The 15,792-nt window shown below is 46.3% G+C and overlaps 1 protein-coding gene across 1 annotated transcript in view; it reads right to left on the bottom strand.

Annotated features, from left to right (window-relative positions):
- Positions 1 to 321: 321 nt before the first annotated feature.
- The window catches only part of ALK (ALK receptor tyrosine kinase), a 146,981-nt gene continuing 131,510 nt past the window's right edge, over positions 322 to 15,792 (bottom strand). The window contains exons 19-24 of the mRNA XM_044438852.1: positions 9,143 to 9,240; positions 7,407 to 7,499; positions 5,715 to 5,816; positions 4,810 to 4,944; positions 2,656 to 2,746; positions 322 to 993 (exon numbers count right to left, since the gene is read on the bottom strand). Coding sequence (XP_044294787.1) covers positions 322 to 993; positions 2,656 to 2,746; positions 4,810 to 4,944; positions 5,715 to 5,816; positions 7,407 to 7,499; positions 9,143 to 9,240 — 1,191 coding nt within the window. The remainder of the gene's footprint in view (positions 994 to 2,655; positions 2,747 to 4,809; positions 4,945 to 5,714; positions 5,817 to 7,406; positions 7,500 to 9,142; positions 9,241 to 15,792) is intronic.

Here is a 15,792-nt window from a genome sequence, read left to right as displayed (position 1 = left end):
CATAGCGAGCAACCATGCAGATGATGAGACGCGAGAGAGAGCAGGGCCTTGCTGATAATACTGGCGGTGTCCTGGGGTGTTCTGGCCCCCGTGTTTTTTGGGAGGGAAAGGGCTCTGACAAATTGGAGCTTCTTCAGGGTTTGGAAAACAGAGCTCCGGCGTGGCACTTCAGAGCAACTTGGCACATAACAGAAGGGAATTTGGTTCTGTTCTCGTGCTTGCTGTATGGGTGATGATGACTTCTGTTTCAAGGCTCATGAGTCACATGGGAAGAGGGTCAGGCGGACTGGAGGCTTGCAATGCCCCTGGTGGCACTAGTCCCTAAGGTGAGGGCCCTCGAAGCTGCTGGCACAAGGGTGGGGCCGAGGTTTCCAAGGGCAAGCCCTGCTGTTGGTATCCATAGTTAACGTTACCGCAGGGGAAATGGCGGAGCCTGAACAGAGGCACTTCCTTAACGCTGGCTGTCAGTGAAGATGGTTCTAGAAGAAGGGAGGAGCTTGGCAGCCTTCCAGTCACAATGCTGGGTCCCAAAGTACAGTTCCCATCATGCCCCGAGCCTTCCCTCTCAGTTGCCTCTTTCTCTGCCTGTGAAGTGTTTTTGACAATGGGCTTTTCTGAAAACCAGGAGCCGTACGTTGGGTTCCAGAGGTTGGTGGGCTTGTTTCTGGAGCCCCAGCCTTTGTGGAGCTCAGTTGCAGGATTGGACTGACTGTATGCCATATTGACATGTCCCCCTTCCAGGGGAGCCTGCATGTTAGCACACACCGGTGGCTTGACACCAGCCACATTCATGAGAGGTTTTCCTGGCGGTATGGCTGAGGCCAGAGAGGGTGGGGAAGGCAGGACCTGCTCGGAACCCTTTTTCTCTTGCTGGGGCAAGACCAACAGAGGAGGAACTGCTTCGGGGTCTTCGGGACGCACTGGGACCTTTTCCTCTTCTTCAATGCATGGGCCATATTCCACAGGCAGAACAGTGTTGATGACATCGGGGTCCTACCGGGAAGAAAAGAGGAGATATCAAAGCATTGCTTTTTATTTTTAATGCTTGACGCCCAAAGAGCTTTGGTGGAGAAATCTTCCTTTTACTCATAATTAAATATTTTGTCTCTATTTTGTTACAGTTTGATTTTGATAACCATTTAGTGGAACATGCAAAGTTCTCCAGCTTTAGGACAAAACGTGCTAGTAGATAACAAATAAAAACCAAATGTGGGGAAACACAAACAGGCAGACATGTTTATCTGGCGCCAGGGCTTTGAAAGCTTTGCTCTTAAAAGTTTGGGTTTGGATCTTTATGCATTCAGCCATGTGAGAACGGGACCACGGCTGCCACCTCTTCATTTCCATGCTCCGCATGCTTAACGACTCTCAGGCAGCCAGCTGCAATGGGAGTCCCCCTGTGCTGGGAAGAGCTGCATCCCTTGCGTCAGCTGGGGGCTGACGGGTGACAGTTTCGTTCCACTTAGTTCTTGATAAGAAGGACCAACATTTGCAAAGTTTGTCATACTGGAAGAGGAAGACCTTGACTGCAGAAGAAAACAAAACTGATGGACTCACCCACTTCTATCTGCCTCGCATAATATGAGAATTCAGGTACTACCACTCCATGCAATAATTACGGTAACAATCAACTATTGCCATTTATTCCATTTCTATTCTGACTTTCCTCTAAGGAGGCAACACAGATGGTTGTTCCCCCACACCCATTTTATACTCACAGCAACCCTGAGAGAGAAAGGCTGGCCTCCGCTTGCCTGGTGAGCTCCAAGGCTGAGGTCAGATTTCAACTGGGGGTTCCCCAGTCCTGGACCAACATGCTATTACCCCTTGCAGGCTCTCCTGCGGAATCTACTGCCCCAAGATGTCGCAAAGGACTCTGCCTAAGCCGGCTTTAAAAGGATATTCATTGATATACGGTCCATTAGCCGCTGCAGGTCATGGCCACCTCTGTGCTCTGGCACCCCGGTTCCTGGGAGCAATGGCAGGGAAAGGCCAGTGTTCTAATTTCCTACTTGCTGGCATCTGATTCGTCACCACTGTGGGAAACAGGATGCTGGGCTAGGTGGACCTTTGGTCTGACCAAGCAGCACCGTTTCCTTGCGTTTATAACAAATCTTTCCACCCATGAGCCACTTAAGTGTTATAGTAGATATAGTCAAAATAACTACTTTATTCAGAAATATTGGGATCGAGCAGAAGATATATATTTTCGAGAGTCTTAATCTTTGCCTCCAAAACTCTGAAAAAAGGTGGAATTGTACAGGAAAAATGGGGCATACTTTATGATGCAGATCTATTGGAAGTGCACCCCTTTTGGAGAGAGGTAATGCATGCTGGGAACACATAGGGATAGAATAATTCTGACCTGTCATATTTTTTGTTGTTTAGTTAGCTACTTTTATTACAGAACAATATTTGTCTTCATGCATCTAATTCTGGAATATATCCCTACAAGGTGGGCTATTCAGATAGGGTGTAGGTGGAATTATAGACCTGCACATACTGGTTGTATAAGTACAGAAATGGGGTTTAGTATCACTGGGCAGCCGCTGAGGCCCACAACCTTTCAGGGGTTCCTCTGCTGACTCCCAGTTTCTTCTGTCACTCCCCCCCCCCCCCCCCATTAGCATCTACTGGCCAAGATGATTCAGATACCTGCGTGCAGTATTCAATCCGTTCCAGTATGATGGCAAAATTTGGCCTGTCTTCAGGCTGGTGCTGCCAGCATTGGGTCATGATCCGATACCTACAACAGCAGCAGAAAACCACATGGTGATTGGCGGGGAAGGAGCGAGTGGGCTGGTTTAGGTGGATGCTTGGTTTGTTAGAGGAGATGGGGAGTCAGCACCATTGAACCCTGTGCTTTCTATTTATATCGCTAATGAGCTGAATCCGGACTTAGTCATAGTCCCAGGGCTCCTGCAGCAAAATGGACCAGCCTCTCCTTCCCCTCTACAGGGGTGAGCCATATTCAGCTTGCCATGATTTTCATTCCATTTACCCATTCCCTCCCCGCCACCACCTGCCCCTGGCTTGGCAGCTTTTGCGACTTCCTTTCTGACAGCCCCTTCAAAGCACCTTTGCTTGCAAAAGGAGGAGGGCGAGGTTTACACCCCTTTGTACCCCCTTTCTAATCTTTTTGCCCTGACACTCCTCGGGTTAATGCAGATTTCACACTTTCCTCAGAGAATTTGGCTGCTCAGGAAGGTGCAAAACTGCATCCCACCCCCTTTCTGGGCCCACTCTGTAGAAGGGGGTGCGCAGAGATCAATGGGTGTTCCTGGACAGGGACACATGGATGCCCAGGCAGTTCTAGGCATCCCAAAGTGACACTTGGGCATGTGGGGCAGTTGGTATTGGCAGGTGCCCAGGCAAACTTAGCAAGAACACCAATGGGTTTCACTTGCCGCTTCTCCTTACCCACAATGGGGGGGGGGGGCTGTTGCCTGTGTTGGATGACACACCAACCTAGCCTGGGAACAGCACCACCTGGCCCTAACCCAGAGCTTGTCAGGACAACCTGCTGCCACCACCCCGTGCCAATTAGTTTGGGTTAGCACGACATGACCCATCATAGGAAACAACCCACAACGGGTGGTTGTGCTGTGCAAATCCATTCATTGTATTTAATCACAAATCCATTCAAATCTGGATTTCAGGTCACGTCCCCCTCCTTTCTACTAGTTCGGCACAACAGTGAAGTTCACATTTTCAAATTATTTTACATCCCCAAGGCAGCAATCGCAAGCACATTTACTAGGGAGTAGGCTTCACTGAAATTAACCGGACTTGTTTCCAAGTAAACAAGCACAGCTCTGTTCTGCAAATGCAGCTGCTAACGACATGTCATAAAATAAATGGAGCTAACTTTGCACACCACTTACTAGGTAAGTATTTTTATTTTAAGCTGTTATGAATATATCTGAGTGGTGGGGTATACCATAGCAATGCATGCTGTTTGAAGATGGTGCTTTCTCCATATTTCAGGAAGGCACTCAAGGGTCAAATCAAAAGGAATACAGAGGAGGTGAGGATAAGCTTTGCAGATGCGCTGCAGATGAGACCGGAACCAGCGCAGCTGAACTTGGTTCAAAGCAATGGTGCTAAAAGTGGCTAAAACCCAGGTATGGAACCTGGAGTGGGTTGTATATTAGCTCGTTACCCAAGGACCGTCTGTCCACATGAGGAGGAAATTGGTGGAGTCCTTGACGTGCAATTTCCTGGCAGCATCAGGACATATATCAGCAGGCTGTATCATTACATGCACTGAATTCAGTTAGAGGCTCTTAGGCCATTTGCAAGAGAAGACAAAGACTTATGGCTGGAGGATGGGCACTTTGCACAAGACAACAACATTGATGAGTATCTGCCACCATGACAGGGACTGCTACCTTAAAAGGGCGGCTACTGGGGACATTCATCCTAATACGGTAAGAACAAACTCATTATTCAGTTGCTGATCCTAATGTAGCTAAATTGGCACTAGCTGATCACAAGAGAGAAAGAGAGATCAATAGTTTGGGGGAAAATCCCAAGGGTTCTGGATGTGTAAGAAAGTAGTTAGAAAGTAAAACTCTCAAAGAGGGGGACCCTGAAAACAGTCCTATTAGTACTGCACATGGTGACAGACTGCAAGACAGGAAACCAGGGAGGAGAGTCAATGCAAGAATGCATGGCTGGCTAACTGGAACCAGATGGCAACATTTTGCTGTAGGTGTTACTTGTTTTAGCACATACGGCAGACATCCATCCAGGGCAAAGTAAACTCAAAATGTAGGACAAATTGCACTTATGGAGCATGATTCATACACGGGGCCAGGGCAGTTCTTGGGTGGATCCATCCGTCCTCCATTGGTTACAAAATCCAAGACCTCCTGGTTACTTTTGCTGGGATAAGGCATGTATCCAAGAGAGAATATTTCCCACAGCAATACTCCGAATGACCTGGACATGGAAGAGCAAGAAATAAGGTCATGGATACACATGCTGAAACTCAGGCATAGATATCTGGACTGGGACCAATGCCTTCATAATCCCTTTATGTCAGGAAGCCATAATTGTTCTGCTTGGCTGTGGCTCCTTTAGCAACATCAGGGATTATCTTGAGCTTTCTGCAGTGGGTCAGTTCAGCCAACATGGTAGTCCAGGGGCTCCTGGGGGTGAGTGGGAGAGAGTAGGCATCCCACCTGTAGTGTGTGCATAACTTCTGCTTCTACTAAGCATTCCTTGTGCGACTCCATAAGATTGTTTTTCATATCATCTGAACACGGACTATAGGAACTTTTAAGGGTGAAGAACCCAATGGGAGCCATGGGTTCCTCACTGGGTTATTTAGTGCTTAAACAGCCCTGTATTCTGGGTTGCTTAACCCATGGGCTGTCATGTTGCATGAACCAGGTCACTGTGCTACCTGCAATCATATGAGAGAGGGACGTATCATCACTCCTCTCCACCCCAGGATCACTGCCCGGCATGGGGAAGAAGATGCTGACACTGGAAGGAGCTGCGTTGTGAGATGGCTTCTGACGTGACCAAGTGGCCCAGGAACAAGCCTCTGCACTGCAGATCCTCCACCGGTTAAAGGTAACCCTGGAAGCAGCCCCATGTCTTTGAGAAGCAACATAGGCTGCTGTAGGAAAACAAGGGCTGCTCATCTAAAACCTTCGCTAGAAAGGCCCGTTGTAAAAGGGATGGGAAATCTTGAGCAGGCCTACCAGGTATCTGTTTTAGACGTGAATATCCCTTCCATGAAGGCCTCCGGGGGCATCCACTTGACTGGCAGCATCGCACACCCTCCTTTTCTATAGTAGCTGGCCCTGTTGGAGAGGGGGAACAGAAGAACAGGGGTTGATTTATTGGCTCAACGGTTAGCTGGGACAGTGGCAGGCATTTCTTTTTCTTCTGCTTAAAAAGAGCCTTGTGGCCCTATTCTGCAGCGTATCGATGCAAAGGAGGGAAGATGTGCAGGGCACTCCAAACCCTGCAACGGAACAGGGAAAGTCGCACTTGTGGGAATGGCTTCCTTTCATGGGATAAGCAACATTCATGGATTTATGAACAATATTTGGACCTCCCCTCCCCCAAGGCCTTTTGATAGAATCTTGCTCAAAGGCCTCTGTTTGCATAGTATGAGGAGCCCAGTCATGGCAACGGGCCCATGATGTGGGGTTAGTGGGAATTCTGGGGTGGGGTGGGGTGGGGGACCACAGCGTTCCTAAGTCAAGTGTATCTGTACCATATGGGTGTCTCACAGGGCAGATAGCAGCTTTGCAGGCAGGGAGAGATTTTATTAGGGAAATGATACAAGGGGACAGAAAGGCTTCACAGACCCAGTCACGGGCAATATGACGGGGCCTGACACAACCCATCTGCAACCCGGGAGAGTTGTAGTGAGGCGTCCACCACAGGCGCGCATGCCCCCAGTTGTGGCACCTCACGGAGACGTGGCAAGTGAGATGCACAGCCCTGCGACCAGGGATGCTGAGCCACAGGCCTCTCTCAAGCACTGCCCTTAAAATGCTCACAACCCTCACCTGCCGGTCCCTGTTTTTGGCAACGCTGGAATGAGGCCTCGGGAAACCTCTCTGGATTTGAATTTGGCCTCAGGGTGAGGAAGGTCTGATAGCTGAGATGTAAACAGACCCTCCTGATCCTGGAATTCTTGTCTTCCTCCTGCTTTCAGAAGTCCCATCGACTTTAGGAACATTCATGTCACGTTTTTATTATGCCGGATTGTATTCTTGTGGACAGGAAGCTGCAGCAGCAAATGGCCAACATTCATAGGGGGCACTGCTAATTAAAAGTCGTACCCATCTCTGATGGGGAAGGGGGGGGGGTTTCCACATTGTGTCATGTGATGATGCACTTCTCTAACTTGACATTAGAGGGCACTGTGGGAACAGCAGTGTTGCATTATGGATGAGACGCAGGTATTAACGTCCCCTGCACGCTTTCTGAAACTGCAGAATCATTAATCCGAGTATCCTGGATAAATTCCAGGGTGGATAATTATGTTCCCCTGCCATTTCCCCCTCTTCCTTTTATATACTGTAAACTGAAGATATTTACCAGGGACACAGAGAACGAGTGTGACAGGGGTCAGCGGACTTTGCCACTCAGTGTGGAAAAACTGAAGAAGTGGGCGTATGGTTAGACTAGCACACTCACAACAGAACCGAAGGAAAAGTCTCATCAAAATGAGTAAGGAAACCGATCTGAGAAGGTGGCGTGCGTGTGTGTAGCAAGGAGGTGGCTATTGCTACTGTAAGGCAATATTTGCAAACATTGCAGCACCTTTGACTAGAGCAAAATGTAACAGCCTCCAAAGAAGTTAAACTAAGCAAATGCAGAACCCTTCCAAATAAGTAAACTTTCACTCATGATGCGATAATAAGACACTTCCATACCTGTATATGTCCCGGGCCATCCCAAAATCTCCAATTTTAGCTATTCTCCCAGGACCTTTACAAGTGAGGAGGCAATTTCGAGCTGCAATGTCTCTAAGAAAGGCAAAGAGAAAGGAAGGAGTTCTTTGAATAAAGGAAAATTAAGGATTCTGTAAAACAATGCCACTGGATGAGCACCTGCTCAACTGAAAGGTAGAAACACAACTGATTGACTATTGAAGATCGTCGTTTGTTTTTCCTTAGAAAGACAAGATAGGAGATTTGCTAGGATGGGATTTAAATCTCCACAAATCACTCCAGTCGCAAAAACAAGTCATGCAAAGAATGAGAGGGAAAAATGGCTTAGCTCCTCAGCTGGCAACTGCTTTGAAAGCAAAAACCAAGCAAATGCAAACAAACAAAGCAACCTAGACCTGCAAGTAGGTTTTTCTTCCTAGGTGACCTGTAGCCCTAGGGACATACTGTGAATACAGTGGTATCTTGGCTCACGAACTGAATCCGTTCCACGACTCTGGTTGTGGCCCAAACCGGTTGTGGCTCAAGTCAAATTTCCCCATAAGGTTCAATGTAAATAAGGTGAATCTGTTCTGGCCCCACTGAATGTGGTTGTGAGCCAATTTTTGGTCACAAGCCAAGTCAAATTTCCCCATAAGGTTCAATGTAAATAAGGTTAATCCGTTCTGTAACTATTTTTTTTAATCAGAAAAATTTGAAACAAAGTGACCAACAAAGCAACAAAGTACTGTACAGTACAGTGCAGAACACTAACCTAGGTGGAGGGGGGAGGTTATTGTTTGGAGGGAGAGTCCCCCTCCATAAGGACATTGGGGAGTTCCCTTTCAGGGGTTTCCTCTCTTTGTCTCTTAGCTGCAGGGTCAATATTGGTGAAAAATCTGTCTATAGTCACTTGTTTTTTCCTGTGCTGCATAACCCTCTGGAAATGAGAGGCCACGTTATCGTTCATCAGATTTGACACTCTGTTCATTACAGTGAGGTTGGGGTGGTGGCGCTCAGAGAAATCCTGGCACAGGTGCACTCCTGTAGGAGAGACGGCCGCAATCTCCCCAGGTGGGGAGATGGGCACAATCGCGGTTGCGTTCGTGCAGGGAAGGTGTGTGTGATCACGGGCGCGCTCCTGCAGGAAAGGCGGGCGCAGCACAGCACAGCCACGATCACGCACGCCTTCCCTGCACGAACGCCACTCCGATCGTGGCCATCTCCCCACTCGAGGGAGTGGGGAGATGGCTGCGATCTTGGTCACTACCCAGTGTGGAGTTCGCAATCCAAGTCAAAATTTTCATGAAAGTTTTGTTCGCGACCCGATTTGCTCATGAACCAAGGCGTTCGTGAGCCGAGGTACCACTGTATATTTTTTAAAGGGCTTAAAGGCACATGGCTTTTGAGACTTTTTTCCTATCTACACATGCATAGGATTGTGCCCTTAATTATATAAATTAGGCTAGTAAGTTACTTATATAAAAATGTTTCAAAATGAGTAAGTGAATGATTGCTGTTGGGACCCATTTTGAATGTTGACGTGGAAATCCAATGACTCTTCCCCAATCTTTATTCCTGCTTCTGCTCCTTGATGTGCTGCAGCGCTGAACCTCTAGGGGGCAGTAGTGCACAGCTATCTTTGCCATTGCATTGCTCATCTATGGAGTTTTAGTTAGCCCATTGCATATATTAGGGCATTTGGAAATGGTCCCTCAACAACTAGCGCTTCTTCGGCTTACCTGTGAATGAAGTGGTTTTCTTCCAAATACTGACAGCCACAAGCAATGTCGCGAGCCACGTGTAGCAAGTCCAGCATTATAAGTGAGGAAGGATGGCTCTGAGAAAAACAAGAATGAAAAGAGTGACACTTCCAAGGACTCTCTTCAGCCATATAATCTATCATTGTGGTGGGCCAGTTTTAAGCAAAGGACCAAGAAATCCAGAGGAGCTCGCTATTTCTAACGTTTGAAGAATCACAGTGTGGACCTCTATTGCAAAGAAAGAAAGAAAGAAAGAAAGAAGGAAGGAAAGAAGGAAAGAAAGAGTGTTCAATGCAAGCTGGAAAAAGTGGAGAGGCTCCCATAAAGGGTATGAAAGCCAGTGGGCTCCTGAGCCTGGTTTTCAGGAGTTGGAGGGTGAACATCTTATCCGGCTTTGCTCCTCCGTAGCAACCATCCTTTTGTTCTCTAGGCATCCCATTAAACCTTCCATCCAACCTCTCTTGCAGTTAACAAACATGACTACCTTCATGCAAGATCAAACATTTTTAATGGGGAAATTATCCTAATTGGATTTTTTAAAAATCAATACTCAAATATGATTTTCTGCTTCTCAAATCAGGATCTTTCTTTCTAGTGCAAAAGCTGGATTCCCATAGAGACAGAATGAAAATGTGCAGACAGGGGAACACCTCTCACCCAGTCCTCCTTGTTCCATCAGCCAGGTTGTTAAGCAGTAGCAACAGGTGCAGAATAGCAGGGACACAGAACCTGCAGCCTGTGAGGTGAATCTTGGGCGTCGAGGTGCCTCAGCCAGCCCCGAGAGAAACCTCTGCAGGTCCTGCCACTCTCCCCAGCCTGCCCACCTCTGACATCATTTGTAGAATTCCCTATTTCCACTTTCCTCTGTGCAGAGAGTGTTACAGAATTCCAGGCACATGGAAAGGGACTTGGCCAGCAGCTCCTGCAAGTGCTGGATGAGTCGCCTCGTGTGCTGCAGGCCATCCCAGTCAGAACAATGGACGGCATATGATTCAGCCAGTGTTGCTCTTCCAAGTGCCAGCTGGATCCCTTTGCATGCCCCTCCAGTTGGGCACTTCTGTGTAAATGCCATGTAGAGTTGGCAGCTTGATGGGTACTGGAAGCACTTGAAGAGCTGGATAGCCCCCGTCTCTGTGCCTAGAAAGGCACAGAAGTTGGTGACTCTCCATGCAAGGGGAACAGGGGAACAGGCGGTGGGTGTGACCTTGTGATGTCAGAGGTGGGGCTGTGGGCTGGGCTTTGTGGGGAGGATCCAGCCCTGAGGTCACCTAGCCTTGCACATGGGCCCAGGGTGGGAATCCAGCCCCTGCCGGCAAAACATTCCCTGCCCATGCACTGCATTCTTGCAAGAGGATTCCACTGTGGAAACAGCATGCTTGTCTACATGTCAATTGCCCAGGTTGTTAAGTGGAAGCAACAGGTGCAGAATACCAGAGGCACAGGGTGTGGAATGGGCTTCCATGGGAGGTGGTTGAAGCCCCATCGCTGAGGGTGTTCAAGGAGAGGTTGGACATGCACATGGTAGGCATGCCGAGAATAGAGCTGGCTGGAGCCAGGGTCAGACTAGATGGCCTGGGAGGTCCTTCCGACTTGCTCTGTTCCTCTATTTCTATGTTACTTGGATCAGACCTGATATGGGCTTGAAAAAGGTGCTGCACAGGAAAGCTCCACCCCTAGGCCGAGGCTCAAGGCTGTACGCCCAGCATCCCTTGGGCAAAAGCAACCTGGTGAGAACTGACAGGACAACCTGTTTAGAGAACCGACGCGACAGCAGCAGACCATGATTGGCAGGCAGCTGCTCTGAGGGGAGAGCCAAGGGGACGGCTCCTGCTGCAAGAGAGGATCTCTGGACGGGGACTTTGCTCTGCAGGTCTGGCCCTCTGTGTTGCTGCAGTGAGCCGAGCAGGAACTGTGCCTTAAATTGCCTCTAGTAAAAACTAACCATACCTTTCGAAATAAACTCAGCCGTGAAATGCAAGCCTTTTCAGTATACTCACAGACCGTGCTATTTGTTTTCTACATGAGGCTATTAACTGCTGTATCTGCTTTGGATTTCATTGCAAATCGAGTTCTAAGCTCTACACAAAGAACTTTTCCTGCTTTTCCACTATCTACCCTCCAGATAGCTCTGTGCTATAGTGGAATAGTGTGAATACATAAGTGGGAAAGCAAACATTGCCTTTGCTTTCAGAAACAATACTCCTTTTTTCCCACTCAACCCCCCCCCCCCCACACACACAAATTGCTCTTTGAAGACAGAAATGAATTTGCAGGCTCTTGATGCTGTCTAAAGAACTCATAAATGGCTGTGAATAAGAAATTAGGAACACAGAATCAATGTATCATATAGAAAAGCTCTGTGAATGCAAGGTAGAAAATCTTGCTGCCCCAAGGTGATGTTACTGTCCTTAGGGATGTGAAGGCAGTCGTTTCTGGGATGCCATGCAACTTTGCTGGATTTGCTCTCTCTGAACCTGGGGAGGCTAGAGAAATTCTAGCAGGAGACCTGAAACGGTCTGTTTTGAATGTGGACAGACAGCATCACCTAGAAATTTAAATCTGCACTGTCATGCTTTGCAACCCTAAAATCTATTCTTCCTCTCTCTCTGGGATTCTTTGAGAACCTTTTCCAATTCCCTCCCCACCTCCAACTGGTCTCCCCAGATCCTCCCCATTTTAAATTATTTGGCATTAATCCCAGGCTTATTAAAGCAAACAGCAACAGCATTCCTTTTCTCTCTGGCTTAAGTATTGTTAAAGAAGCACTCTGGACAATAAGAGCATGATAAGGGGGCAGTAAGTGTATTATAATATTTATATTTATATCATGCTTATTCCAAGTGATTGGGGCAGGGTACAGCAATGGCCAGCTGGTTCCTTTTCGATGTGCTCAGAAAGAGCATGCCGGAAATTATGGCAGGGATTTATATTCTAGCTGGAAATGAGCAGGATCGCTCATAAATAGGTGAGAGGGGTTTCCAAGAGCCTCTTGCTAACTGTAGATCTTTATGTGTGGGTCTATGGAAGGAATGCTGGAGTGATTACAGTTTGGGCTCTCAAGAACCTTATCCAGAATTACTGCTGCAGCAGATTCACTTTGCACAGGAAGAAAGCAGTGCTATGTCAAATGCCAGCCTTCTTCTTGCTCAAAGCTGTAGCAATTCTCAGCCATTTATACCAGAGAAAAGCACATCTTTGGACAGATGTGAATCTGTATTTCTGCCATGGGCTCCCTCTTCTGCTCTTATATGCTTTCCTTTTATCCTATTTTGAAACCCCTTAAGATAGGAAAAAGCTGCATTCATGAATTTATTTCAGTCTTCATGTTTCTGATTTTTTGACCTTGATGCAATCCTGGTACCTGAGATCCAGGTTATACCATTAGGATTGCTCTTGGCAGAATTGTAGGCTAGGCTATGTTGGGAAAATTTGGATAAATTCTGTCTGGAAAGCATTACTTCTGTGTGCTTTTGCCTTGTGTGATCAAATCCTGTACTCCTTATCAAAACCAAGCTAAGTCACTGTTTAAAATGGCATTGCAATTCAGTTTACCAGGAAGTATCTTTCTAGCCCAGAGGGCTTCATGTGCCCTGGTCATTCAGAATGTCTAGAATCTAGATAAGGGTCTGAGCTTATCATGAATAGTTTCTCAGTAGCTTGAATTTACATGTCTAAGCAGACCTGGAGATGGGTTCAAGTTACTGAACTAAAGTGTTAATACCCGGCAATTAGAAATATTGTAATCTTATTTTATTAATGTCAGTCACTGTATGATTGACTGACATTCCTTTATCTGTTCTGTATGTGATGACCTCAGAATCTTATTGTAATCTCTGCATTCTGTCATCAATTGCCCTGTACCTGTGACGTGACTGGTGGTGTATAAAAACTCTGTAGTTGTGTTGAAACTTTGCAGCAGAGTTCACCTCTGCCTGCACGGTAATGCATTATCGTGAGTATGGACCTGCGGGGAACCTGGGTAATACAATAAAGCCTCAGATGGTCTGGATGCTTGATCTTTCCCATGAACCCGAGTTTTATTTCCTCTTCTCAAATTGAGATTCCGGGATTCTGTCAGCTACTACTAAGTTTTATGTAAAACTTTTCTTAGTTTAAAGGGAAAAGGAGATCTAGTGCTGCCTTTTATTCTACCTCTGCTAAAGTAGAAGCTTTTTCCTCTGCCAAGGGCAATTTAACAGGGTAATTTGTTTGAGACATGAAGCGTTTGGACCCATTTTGTACAGAGCTGTGGAGCCTGGAGTGGCCTTGAAATGCTGAGGAAATTCACTTTACCATTCTTGCTGCTCTTGTTCTCCAGATGAAGGGATGATGCAGCCAGCTGGAAAGGATGCAGTTGCAGCTCCGAGCCGGGATTGGCCGGAAGCATTAAAGCTATGCATCCCCCTTGTTAGGGCAAACCTTCGGAAAGGTGACCGCAAAAAAAATGACTTCATTGTTCAGCATAATCACCGCTTTGAGCAACAAGCTTCCAGACACAAAGGAGGCTGCTTATCTTCCCCAACCTCTCCTGATTGCTTTTCTACATGCAAAACCCTTGGAAGAGAAGCCTTTTAACTTCTTGGGAGTTTGTTTTGTTCAGAGCTTGTTCATGTTTCCTTTGCAAGGATCTGGACAGCCCCAGGGCTGCTGCCTCTCAATTTCATGTCCATTTTGCAGAAATAATGACCCCCTCACAGATAATTTTCTGAACTAAGGTGAAATGGAAATCCTAGCAGTACAAAAAAAAAAAAAAAAAAAAAAGAGGGAGAGAGAATGGTCTACACAAACTCTGTTGAATCAGATTCTTAGTGTGAGTTAACACTGTCACATGCATAGGCTTTTCTTCCTTATCTGAATTCCACATGGCTCTATGTTTGTATTAAAACCCAAAATGGATGGGGAAAAAATCCTACTACACCTTGGTGATTCCATGTATTTTCCTGGAGACCCTATTGCGTGTTTGCTCTGATTAAGCTTCCCCTTTGGTTGCTTGCTTCTGCATTCGGCAGCACCTGTTGAGGTTTGATTCAGCCAGTCGTACCTAATTTTCAAACAAAGGTGGCAATTTTCCTCCACTTCTGATTTGCCTCAGGAGAGAGGTAATACTCTGTTCTACCACTAGGTGTCACTGCTTGCGGTTCAGGAGGGCAATTGCCATCTCCTCTCAAGGAGGGTCACTGTTTTTTGACATATTTTCAAAGAGGGGCTGGTTTGAAATGACATCAAGAATTTCAAAGCCATTTCATTCATATCAAACGCCCAAAGATGCTTTGTTTGGAAGCAGGTCTGAAGGTGTTAAAAAACTGTCCATGCCTATTTGGGGGCAACAGGAATGAGGGGTTAATTCTGTGAATATATACATAGAAGTAAGCCTGACTGAATTCTGTGGGACTTTCTTCCAACTAAACATTCTGAAGAATTTGCAAACTGAATCAGGAAAGCAGTGTGTGTGTGTGTGTGTGTGTGTGTGTGTGTGAGTGTGAGAGAGAGAGAGAGAGAGAGAGAGAGAGAGAGAGAGAGAGAACGAGTGAGTGAGCGAGCGAGCGAGCACAAACAAACAAGTAGATAGGAAGCCATTTCAGGAAACCATTTCTCCTCAAATGACTAGGTCAGCTTCATGCATTTTTACTGAAACACTGCAGCTCATGAGCTCTAGTAAGGAGGCACATGGCACTGTGTTATAAGCAGCAACAGCCATGAACAAACAACGTCCTATGCTCCCACCTAGAGAACGTGCACTCTTAAAAATAAATTCTACCAAGGAACCAGAAGGGCAGTCTCACACACTGTGCAAATTCACTCTGAATAATTCCAGAGGGATAGTTTTATCAGTGTGATGCAGGTAAAAATTGTCCTCCAACACCTCCAACGCTAGCAGCGTATTCAGGCACAAACTTTCCCAGGCCAGATCTCACCTTGTCAGATGCAGGAAGTATTCCTGCAGTCCTTATGCACAGAATGAAAGCTCTTTTTGAGTAGTTAATTGAGTAGCTTTGAGTAGTTTCATAAGAAAGGCAGATCCCAACATTAGAAACAAACGATCATATTATATTTCTTTATCAGGTATGGATTCAGAGAAAAAAACCCAGATGGTATAATCAATTTTTTTTCTCTAGGATGAGTATAGATTCAATTTCAGGTCATTTGGCCTTGCTATGGTTAACTGCAGGACACTTAGAAGATGGTTCTATATTAAACATACAAGTTGATTATGTTTAGAATAGTAGAATGGATGCAGATTTAGTCAAATAGTAGACTAACTGAAATTAGTGAGATATTAGTTATGAAGAGCTTACAGCAGACCCATTGAAATCAGTTTGCTCCTGGCTCATAACCCACTGATGCCAAAGTGTCTACTTTGAAATATGACTAAATCTGCATCCAACCCAACATCTTTGTGATTGGATTGTTCCTCAACACTTGAAAATCTTTGAATTTTCAAAAGAAAACCCAACAATTCAAGCATTAGATCCAACTATCAGTTATACCACAAATCCAGGGTTTAGCAAATTGTGTCAAACCTTGAAAGCTTCCACTAATCCACGGGTGTTCAACCTGTACTGTTCCAGGTGCATTAGCCTTCAGTTCCTAAGATCCTTCACTACTGGCTATTTTGGCTAGAGATCATT

Source organism: Varanus komodoensis, unplaced genomic scaffold (assembly GCF_004798865.1).
Source record: "Varanus komodoensis strain SLA01 unplaced genomic scaffold, ASM479886v1 scaffold1, whole genome shotgun sequence".
Lineage (NCBI taxonomy): Eukaryota > Metazoa > Chordata > Lepidosauria > Squamata > Varanidae > Varanus > Varanus komodoensis.
Note: the sequence above shows the minus strand (reverse complement) of the source record. Positions and strands in the feature narration are given on the sequence as shown.